Source organism: Miscanthus floridulus, chromosome 1 (assembly GCF_019320115.1).
Source record: "Miscanthus floridulus cultivar M001 chromosome 1, ASM1932011v1, whole genome shotgun sequence".
Classification (NCBI taxonomy): Eukaryota; Viridiplantae; Streptophyta; class Magnoliopsida; order Poales; family Poaceae; genus Miscanthus; species Miscanthus floridulus.
In genome coordinates, this window is record NC_089580.1 from 272008 (window position 1) to 282899 (window position 10892).

Here is a 10892-nt window from a genome sequence, read left to right on the forward strand (position 1 = left end):
ATGGATCGGCGGCCGTCTCCTACCGTACGTACGTCGTAAATTAGGCTCGTGTAATGTGATGATCCAGATCCACGGACCGAGTTGGATAGGGTACATAGGGGAGGCGCCATCTTAACTGAAACAGAAATGCATGCCCTCCCCTCCCTCTCGGTTCTGTCAGGAAATTTATGGCCGATCAGACACCCCATAGAACATGAATGATGATGATACTGCTTCTGTTCCTGCTCCTGTAGAACCAATCAATTCTACTAGTACCACAATTGATCAAAGCTCCAAGCTCCTATTTCTCGATCAAGCATGTTCAGTTTCGAGCTCGAGCCCGTTGGTGGTGGTGACGTTTGCAGATTGCAAGTTTGGATGTGCCTTCGCCTTCGCCTTCGCCGGTCGCCGCCGTCCATGGGCGCCTCGCATTGATTGCACGTGCATCGCGTAGTCGCCGTCGGTCGCAGCAGCGGGTGATGACGTGGGCGGGGCCAAGTGCTCGGCGTTCCGCATTCGCGTCTCCTGCGGCCGGCCGTTTGATCCGTTTCTTTTTTTTTTCATCCATGGCCTTGTTTAGATTGAAGAAAATTTTAACCCGATGAATAGTAGCACTTTCGTCTTATTTGGTAAATATTGTCCAATCGTGGACCAACTAAGCTCAAAAGATTCATCTCGTGATTTCCAACTAAACTGTGCAATTAGTTATTTTTTTACCTATATTTAATACTCCATGCAAGCGTCCAAAAATTGATATGATGGAAAAAGAGTGAAAAAACTTGGAACTTTGAAGCAAACTAAACAAGGCCTATATTTTTCTCTCGTAAATTTCTTCCAGATTCCTTCGTAGCGAACGGAGCCTACACCCTGTGACCGGCGTGAATGCGAGTTGGCGCGATGGCGATGGGTGTGCGTGGTCGCGGAAAGAGAGGCGGGCGAGCCCTGCCGGGTGCTGGCTGCCGTTTCAGCCGCAGCGGGGGTGCGTTATTGCGGGCAGCATGCGCAGGCCGCCGCGCGTGAACCAGCGTGGTGTTATTGGAGGTCCAGCAGGCAGAGGCAGGCATTACCGTTTGTTCACGTCGTACGAGCATTCCGGCAGATACGATCCGAGCGGGACCGTACCCCCGTGCTCGCCATCAATGTTTTACTTATGTGTCTGCGCAGCGGCCTTGATTGCGCAATCGTTCGTGCTGTTCGTGTGCCGGTTCAGCGGGCCTTAAACACGGGCGTACGTACTCCTTGTAGCACTTCAGTATTCCTGGACGAACTGGCCGGCCACGGGCGTTTTGAGCGACAGGCAGGCCCCCAGCTTCTTCGCTGGGCGGCGAATTGCTGGTCGACGATCTGGGAGCCCAGGCGGAAGAAACGCTTGCCCATAGCCCAGGTTGGTCGAGCCGAGGCGGGCATTCCCCTTGGCGTGCTGCGGCGCATAGCAGAAGGCCGGCCGGCCCGCGTATATGAGGCGCAAGTTGGGCGTCCCATCTCCAACTTGGCCCAGCGAGTCGTCGAGAACAAAAAGCCTGCGTTGTCACACTCGGGAAGTTTGGCCCAGCCCAGAATCCAGATATTTTACACGTTTTTATACTGGGTCTGATTGGTTTGCGACCAAAATTTATCATGCCAAAGATTTGATTAGGTAAAAATCTTGCCATAGATTTGGCAAGCCAAATATGAGGGATTGGTAAGTTTTGGTAGGAAACTAAACAATAGCTAAAACTATGGCTTGTCAAATCTTGGGCTAGGTAAATTTTGGTAAGCAACCAATCAGACCCCTAATCCAGCGTTACGCTAGTAGCCCCCGAGGTCCTGAGAGGTACGAACGAATATTTCAGAATTTAATGGCCTTTTCAGCGGTAGGCGATATAAAAAACTTGTTCCGTTGTTCTCCTACCTCTAGAATAGGGCGCATGGGCGCTCGGAGTGATTTGATCCATTGATTCTGGGCTCATTAGCGAAGCTGTCTGCGTGGCCACATGTTTCCTCCTTTCCTTCTTTTTCTCTCGCCCTTTTTCTACCCATTTGCTCATTGAGGTTATAAATAATTTTTATTCACTATTTTTATATTTTTATAATAATTTATCCCATCCATAAACCTATTTTTTTGAGATTATGTCTATGCATGTTTTCTATTAAGTTCAAGACAAAGTTACAGCACGGTTACCAAGATCAACACGATACTTGTAAGACTAATCTCACGTAGAGCGTTACCAAGATCAACACGATACTTGTAAGACTAATCTCACGTAGAGCACAAGTAAATTTCAAATTAAGGGGCCATTTGGTAGGGCTCCGGAACCAGCTCTAGGAGCTACTCTACCTCTGCGCCATCCAAACGGGCGCAAACGGCTCTGCTCCATGCCTGGAGTCCCAGAAAACCCGCTGAGAGAACAGGAGAGAGAGAGAGAGAGAGAGAGAGAGAGAGAGAGAGAGAGAGAGAGAGAGAGAGAGAGAGAGAGAGAGAGAGAGAGAGAGCTGGAGCAAAAAAAACGAGCTTCGCCCAGCTCCGTGTGATACCTCGGACTGCCAGCAAGGCAAGATCCAGTTTTGCCCTCCTCACCTTCCTCCTCCGGGCGCAGTCGAGGCGCTAGAGCGCGGACGCGCCGCCGCACCGGAGCCAAGGCGTCGGGTGCTAGGGCAATGCTGGAGGTGCTGGGGCGGGCGTGCACAGGACGGAATGGCGAGGGCGGAGCAAGGCGACGCGTGCGAGCCCATGTGGACGAGATGCGGCGGCGGCGGAGTGGTGGGGGTGGCAGAGTGGTGAGTGGCGGGGATAAGGTAGAGAGAGAAGGAATAAATAAAGAGAAATAAAAGAGGAGAAAAAGGGGGAAAAGAAGAAAAAAGGTATTTCGGACTTTTCATCCTTTTTCATCAGAAGAAGAAACTGCTTTGTCAAACGGTCAAAAAAACAGCTTCAACTATCCAATTGAATTGAATCTACTCCACAGGTGAAGCCACAACTAGAGCTATTTTAGCTGAAGCCGGAGCTCTACCGCCATTAAAAAACAGTTCGTGAGTAGACGACAATCATCACTAAAAGAAGCAACAAATAAAGTGACCAACTGGCCATGGCGGAGCACGTTGGGTTTCGAGGGACGGAGTTGAGACTGCACGAGGGTGTAGTGGTTGTGAGAGGTATGTAATCAGATAACGCCGGGTGGTGAGTGGTAACGAGATAGTATGAGCATGGGCTGGTATCCGATCGATTGCAGGCTAGTCCAACCAAACACATAGCTAGAGGATCAATTGGCGTTGTGAACCGATTACGGGCCAAAAGCCCCAAACCAAACAACACCAAAGTTGAAGCAGCAACACACAAACGGCTTCAATTTGCAAAGCCAATGGTTGCAGGCATCATCTGCAAGGCCTATTACAAGAATACAAAAAAAGGGTAATCACAGTCGATGAACAGTAATTCTTCTTAGTAGTCTGAGCTACACGCATTTGTACATGACAAAATTTACAACTACTACCACACCCCTGTGGGCTACCCGTCTAGCTACCTGGCCATGCACGCCAGACCCATGAGCTGCTCGAAGCGCCGGGCGTCGCAGGGGATCCGCAGCACGCCGGGCTGGCCGTACCCGTACTGTCGCTCGGCCATCTCCAGCAGCTCCACCATGCGGGGCTGTTTGAGCAGCGCCACCGGCACCAGGACAGTCTCGTCCTCGCCGCCGTCGCCAACGAGCCGCATGGGCACATACCCTCTCGGCATCGCCGCCCCGTCGCCGCCAGCGCGGACCGGCGAGGACGCCGAGCCCTGCTTGCTCGGTGCCGCCTGCTGCTTTCTCCACAGCATCTTCGCCGTATGTATATATGGTGCGTGCGCGGGCGCGTCTTGTGATAGAACGCACCGTGCAGTTACCTCGTCGAAGCAGGCAGCAGGAATATACGATGGCACTGGCACCGTTTAGTTGGGTGATGGACACGGCACAGCAGCGTTTATATAGAGAAGAAGAAGAGAAGGAAAAAGGTGACGGCCTGACGGGATTGTCAAGGCTTTTAGATCGATGCTGCTCTGCGCAAAGAAAAGAAAAGTTGCATTGGATTGGAGAGCAGGTCTTTGTGGACTCGTGCAAAAGCTTTGCACGCATGCACGACCACGCTGACGGCGGCTTTCGATCAAGACCAAACATGATGAACTGCCGCCGTTTCTACACGCCTCTGGCTCTAGCTAGCTAGCTATTACTGTTAGCAACTGTTCGTCCGTGGACCGCGGATGCAATGGAACAAGCTAACAAAGTAAGACTACGTATAGTAGTAAGTAACTTGTAAAGATGCACGGTTAGTAGTGCTCGGCTCAGATGATGCACCCCCGGTTCTTGACGTACCAAGTGTTCGGAGCTTTTGCGATTGTTCTAGCCGCCGGTCAATGACGCGGACAGATTGGAGTGTGGTTTTGTTGATTGGATGAAGTTGAATGAGATGGGAAAATGAACTCCTTTTGAGCAACACGTTAATCTTGACCACCGCTAGAAACAAAATAGATCCTTTTTTTTTAAATAAAAAACATCCAGCGAGCAATTCGATAGAAGCCAATACAATAATAGTTATGTGATGACCTTTTTCTCTCTCTCTAAATATCCACCTCCATTTTATTAAAAAATGAACTAAAATAATCCCTACTAAATCTTCATCTATATATACCCATATTCCAATATATATGTGCTTCTGGTTCATATATGAAACTAACTCAAAGTAAACATATATATTGTGTGCCACATGCACATGTTTTTGCAATTAAAATGGTTCCTTAACGAATCACATACTAGGGAAACTAACAATTTATTTTGAATAATTTTAATAGCTTGTGGCAATAACTATGTAAGTTGCCTCTTTAGATAAATGTGTAAATTATCATTGGTAATTTTTTAGATAATAGAACAAGGTTGTAGCCTCTACCATCTGGGGATGGTACACAACTGATTATTATTAGTAAATACACTTAACAATAATTATGTATGATTTATTAGTACTGGTAATACCTAAGATACCTCATTTTTAAATATGGACAAGCTAACCAGTTTTTCTGTAACTAATTAATACTCATACATACTTAACTGAATATTATTAATTAATATACCTCTAGTCGTTTAGCCACTTGTAGCGCTCATTACTGGGCTCTGTAACAAAACGTGTAGTTAAACTGGATTTTTCATATTAACTAATCAATTGTCTGCATCTGGGAGGAGGCTGCTGTCCTGTTTCCAGTTTCCACGCGAAGTGACACTGCAGGTGGACGAAGAACAAGAATCTCTTAAGACAGGCTGCAATTTGAACGAGAATTTTCACAGAGGCTGCAACTTGAAGACGAAGATGCATGGGGCACGTGAGGTTCAACAACTTTGATAAAAAAAGGGCGGCCAAGGCCAAACAACGGCAGACTGCGAAGATGGTGGCTGCCACACGGGCCCAGGTTGCATTGCAAACATTCCTTTGTGGATCAACTTGGATGGAAAAGTCAATTGGCTTGAAGGCTATAGCCTTTGGGCTCTGGGGATGGCCCGACCACCACCCCAAACCTAGCTGGTGACGCCGCCACCCTCACCGCTGCACCCGGCGCCGGCGGCCTTTCCGGCGCCGCCGCCGGCGCCTGCCTCCCCCTCCCCCTCCCCCTCTCATCCCCCACCCCTCCTCCCCCACCGCCGGGAGCCACCATTTCCACGCCATGCTCCCCATCCTCGACAGCGCCGGCGCCGTCCCGGCCATAGTGGCCGCGGCCACGAAGGCCGTCTCCACCCCCCCCCCCCCCCCCCCCCCCCCGCCCGCTCCCCCTCCTTCGCAGCAGGGGCCTAGCGTCGCCGTCACCACCACCGCGGCCTACCAGCTCGTAGAAGCCGGTGATGGGGCGCTACCGCCGTTGCAGATCGAGGAGGCGGCCGATTCCCGTGCAGATGGGCCCCGGGCGGCCGGATCCATGGTCGGCAACGATGGAGAGGCCGCCGCGCGGCAGCAGCCACTGCCGCCTCCACGGCCCATGACGTCGCCGGAGGAGAAGGTGCCGGCGGAAGTCGGTCCCGAGCAGCTGGCTGCCATGGGCGACCCCGGTCCGAGCTCGTCGTCGCTTGAGCCGGGCACCATGGTCGCCGGCGTTGGCACGCTAGATGCGTAGCCACGGCCACCCACGTCACCAGCTCGCGGCCAAGCTGCGGCAGAGGTAGCCCCGCACAGCCAGGCGGCGACCGGGCCTACTATTGTGCTTGCCGAGCCTGTGGGCGCAGGGCCCCGTGCCACGGGGGCCGGGGCAGCGGCGCTCTACCTAGAGGCGGCCTCCGGGCGTGGCTCCGCGGCAGCGTTGTCGTCCTCTGCTGCCTCTGACCTCGACGCCTTCCTCGTTCACCCGTCCGCCTCCGCCCTGAGCCCATTGTCCACCCTATCCCCCCCAAGCTTCCCCCTTCCATCCTGGGAGTAGCTTGGCGGGATGCTCCAAGGCCCGTCGTTGGGCGGACGACGACCTCCTCGATGACTTCGATGCGGAAGAGGTGTAGACCACCTCCATGACCCCCTACCTGGATGTGGTTCGCCAGGAGCCGCAGCCGCCGAGGACGTCGACGCTGCCTATGATGTCCCTGCCGCGCACTCAACCTCTGACGTCGGGCAGTGGCGATGCGGCGGCGGGTCGGCAGGATGCTAGGCGAAGGCGGGGGAAACGCAGTCGGCCACACCCACAGCTATTGTACGACATGTGAAAGCTCTAGTTTGGTTTTTGTGAATTGATGAAACCCTAAGTGCTAACCTAGCTTATCAAGTGATCATGAGATAGGTAGCACATTCCAAGTGTTGAAGCAAATGAAGATAATGACATGATGATGGTGATGCCATGGTGATGATCAAGTGCTTAGACTTGAAAAGAAGAAAGAAAAACAAAAGGCTCAAGGCAAAGGTATAAATGGCAGGAGTCATTTTGTTTTGGTGATCGAGACACTCAGTGAGTGTGATCACATTTAGGATCGATAGCCGTACTATTAAGAGGGATGAAACTCGTATCGGAATACGGTTATCAAAGTGTCACTAGATGCTCTAACTCATTGCATATGCATTTAGGATCTAGTGGAGTGCTAACACCCTTAAAAATGTTTGTGAAAATATGCTAACACATGTGCACAAGGTGATGCACTTGGTGGTTGGCACATTTGAGCAAGGGTTAGGAACTTCACCAGCGAAGTGTTCGCCCATAGAGTATGGACAGTCCGACGGTGCCACCGGCGCCCTATACAGAAAAGACGGAGGCCATCGGCACGTTCGGTCAGTAGAAATAGCGAAGACGCTGGCGTCGGTCTCTTATCGGACGCTGGGTCACTTAGTGACCGGACGCTGGAGGGTTGCGTCCGGTTCTGCTGACGTGGCAGCGCACAAGGGAGTCGCCGAGTGACCGGACGCTGGGTGAGTCTGGTCGAGCATGACCGGACGCGTCCGGTCGTGAAAAATCGTTTCTGGATGCTTACTGGAAACGACAGAACACTGAGGTCCAGCGTCCGGTCACTTCGCAGCAACGCGTTCGGTCATCACTTTACCGTTAGGATTGGGCGCTCAGTATTTGAAGAAAGGGGGACACGTGGCGGGCATCGCATGACTGGACGCTGGGTCCAGCGTCCGGTCGATCTGACCGGCGCATCTGGTCGCCCCGTGTTCAGTGCAGTGAGGAGCCCAACGACTCTATTCGTGGGGGCTCTCTATTTAAGCCCCATGGCTAGCTCTAGCTCACTCTCTTAGCCATTTGCATTGACATAGCAACCTTGTGAGCTTAGCCAAAGCCCTCACACTCATCTCCATCATTGATTCATCATCTTTGTGAGATTGAGAGAGCATCCAAGTGCATTGCTTGAGTGTTTGCACCTAGAGGCACTTAGTGTTCGTGTTTCGCTGCGGGATTCGCTCGTTACTCTTGGTGGTTGCCGCCACCTAGATGGCTTGGAGCAGCGAGGATCGTCGAGCGGAGAGTGGTGATAGTCTCCGGCTTCGATCGTGGTGATTGTAAGGGGTTCTTGACCTTTCCCCGGCGGAGAGCCAAAATATACTCTAGTGGATTACTCGTGGCTTGTGTGATCCTCATCTTGTGGTGGTTATGCGGCATCGTATTGAGGGTTTGGCGTGTGATGCCAATTAGCTCGTGAACCTCTAAGTGAGTGAATCGCCACAACGAGGAGTAGCTTGCCGGCAAGCAAGTGAACCTCGATAAAAAATCATTGTGTTCATCATTTGATTCCGAGGTGATTGGTCTTCATTCTTGTGATTGATCGGCTCCTTCTTCGACACGGTGGTATAAACAAATTGTTCCTTCTTCGACACGATATGGGAGCCTAGGCGAAAGAAACGCTTGCCCATAGCCCAGGTTGGTTGAGCCGAGGCGGGCATTCCCTTGGCATGCTGCGGCGCATAGCAGAAGGCCGGCCGGCCCGCGTGTATGAGGCGCAAGTTGGGCATCCCGTCTCCAACATGGCCCAGCGAGTCGTCGAGAACAAAAAGCCCGCGTTGGCACACTCGGGAAGTTTGGCCCAGCCCAGAATCCATATATTTTACACGTTTTTTATTGGTTTGCGACCAAAACTTGCAATGCCAGAGATTTGATTAGGTAAAAATCTTGCCATAGATTTGGCAAGCCAAATACGAGGGATTGGCAAGTTTTGGTAGGAAACTAAACAATAGCTAAAATCATGGTTTGCCAAATCTTGGACTAGGCAAATTTTGGTAAACAACCAACAGGCTCCTAATCCAGCGTTACGCTGGTAGCACCCGAGGTCCTGAGAGGTACGAACAAATATTTCAGAATTTAATGGCCTTTTTAGTGGTAGGTGATATAAAAAACTTGCTCAGTTAGAATAGGGCGCATGGGCGCTCGGAGTGATTTGATCCATCGATTCTGGGCTCATTAGCGAAGCTGTTTGCATGGCCACATGTTTCCTCCTTTCCTTCCTTTTCTCTCGCCCTTTTTTTACCCATTTGCTCATTAAGGTTATAAATAAATTTTATTCACTATTTTTATATTTTTATAATAATTTATTCCATCCATAAACTTTTTTTTGGCAATTATGTCTAAGCATGTTTTCTATTAAGTTCAAGACAAAGTTACAGCACGGTTATCAAGATCAACATGATACTTGTAAGACTAATCTCACGTAGAGCACAAGTAAATTTCAAATTAAGGGGCCATTTGGTAGGGCTCTTGGACCAGCTCCAGGAGCTGCTCCGCCTCTACGCCAGTCAAACGGGCGCAAACGGCTCTGCTCCACGCCTAGAGTCCCAGAAAACCCGATGAGAGAAGAGGAGAGAGAGAGAGAGAGCTGGAGCAAAAAAACGAGCTTCACCCATCTCTGTGTGATACCTCGGACTGCCAGCAAGGCAAGATCCAGTTTTGCCCTCCTCACCTTCCTCCTCCGGGTGCAGTCGAGGCGCTAGAGCGCGGACGCGCCGCCGCACCGGAGCTAAGGCGTCGGGTGCTAGGGCAATGCTGGAGGTGCCGGGGGCAGGCGCGCACAGGATGGAATGGCTAGGGCGGCGCGAGGCGACGTGTGCGAGCCCATGCGGATGAGATGCGACGGCGACGAAGCGGTGGGGGCGGCAGAGTGGTGAGTGGCGGGGGGATGCGAGGCCGTGCGATGAGAATATGAGATGCGAACAAGAAGTGAAGATGCCGCAGGGAGTTGCTGAGTGAACCAAGGTGATAAGGTAGAGAGAGAAGGAATAAATAAAGAGAAATAAAAGAGGAGAAAAAAGGGGGAAAAGAAAAAAAAAGATATTTTGGACCTTTCATCCTTTTTCACGAGAAAAAGAAGCTGTTTTATCAAACGGTCTAAAAAAACAGCTTCAACTATTCAATTAAATTGAATCTACTCCACAGGTGAAACCACAGCTAGAGTTATTTTAGCTAAAGCCGGAGCTCTACCGCCATTACAAAAACAGTTCGTGAGTAGACGACGATCATCACTAAAAGAAGCAACAAATAAAGTGACCAACTGGCGATGGCGGAGCACGTTGGGTCTCGAGGGACGGAGTTGAGACTGCACGAGGGTGTAGTGGTCTTGAGAGCAATGTAATCAGATAACGCCGGGTGGTGAGTGGTAACGAGATAGTATGAGCATGGGCCGGTATCCATTCCCGATGTGATCGATTGCAGACCAAACACATAGCTAGAGGATCAATTGGCGTTGTGAACCGATTACGGGCCAAAAGCCCAAACCAAAAGTTGAAGCAGCAACACAAACGGCTTCAATTTGCAAAGCCAATGGTTGCAGGCATCATGTGCAAGGCCTATTACAAGAATTAAAAAAAGGGTAATCACAGTCAATGAACAGTAATTCTTCTTAGTCGTCTGAGCTGCACGCATTTGTACATGACAAATTTTAGAACTACTACCACACCCCTGTGGGCTACCCGTTAGCTACCTGGCCATGCACGCCAGACCCATGAGCTGCTCGAAGCGCCGGGCGTCGCAGGGGATCCGCAGCACGCCGGGCTGGCCGTACCCGTACTGCCGCTCGGCCATCTCCAGCAGCTCCACCATGCGGGGCTGCTTGAGCAGCGCCACCGGCACCAGGACAGTCTCATCGTGCTTGTCATCCTCGCCGCCGTCGCCAACGAGCCGCATGGGCACGTACCCTCTCGGCATCGCCGCCCCGACGCCGCCGGCGCGGACCGGCGACCCCGAGCCCTGCTTGCTCGGTGCCGCCTGCAGCTTTCTCCACAGCATCTTCGCCATATATATGGCGCGGCGCGGGCGCGTGTCTTGTGACAGAACGCAACGCACCGTGCAGTTACGTCGTCGTATAGCAGCAGCAATGGCACTGGCACCGTGTAGTTGGGTGATGGGCACGGCACAGCGTTTATATAGAGAAGAAGAAGAGAAGGAAAAAGGTGAAGGCCTGACGGGATTGACTTTTCAAGGCTTTTAGATCGATGCTGCTGGCTGCGCAAAGAAA

At 51.6% G+C, this 10892-nt stretch overlaps 2 protein-coding genes across 2 annotated transcripts; one reads left to right on the forward strand and one right to left on the reverse strand.

The window, feature by feature from the left end:
• Positions 1-5644: 5644 nt before the first annotated feature.
• Positions 5645-6088, forward strand: LOC136510991 (uncharacterized). Its single transcript, XM_066505247.1, has one exon. The coding sequence runs from the start codon at positions 5645-5647 to the stop codon at positions 6086-6088; it is 444 nt and encodes a 147-aa protein (XP_066361344.1).
• Positions 6089-10354: 4266 nt separating this feature from the next.
• Positions 10355-10672, reverse strand: LOC136470563 (auxin-responsive protein SAUR40-like). The gene has a single exon (XM_066468368.1). It carries the CDS (start codon positions 10670-10672, stop codon positions 10355-10357), a length of 318 nt encoding a protein of 105 aa, XP_066324465.1.
• Between the last annotated feature and the right edge of the window lie 220 nt (positions 10673-10892).

Excerpts from the sequence above, each read along its gene's own strand:
- LOC136470563 (XM_066468368.1), bottom strand. The coding sequence starts at position 10,672 with ATGGCGAAGATGCTGTGGAGAAAGCTGCAGGCGGCACCGAGCAAGCAG.
- LOC136510991 (XM_066505247.1), top strand. The coding sequence starts at position 5,645 with ATGCTCCCCATCCTCGACAGCGCCGGCGCCGTCCCGGCCATAGTGGCC.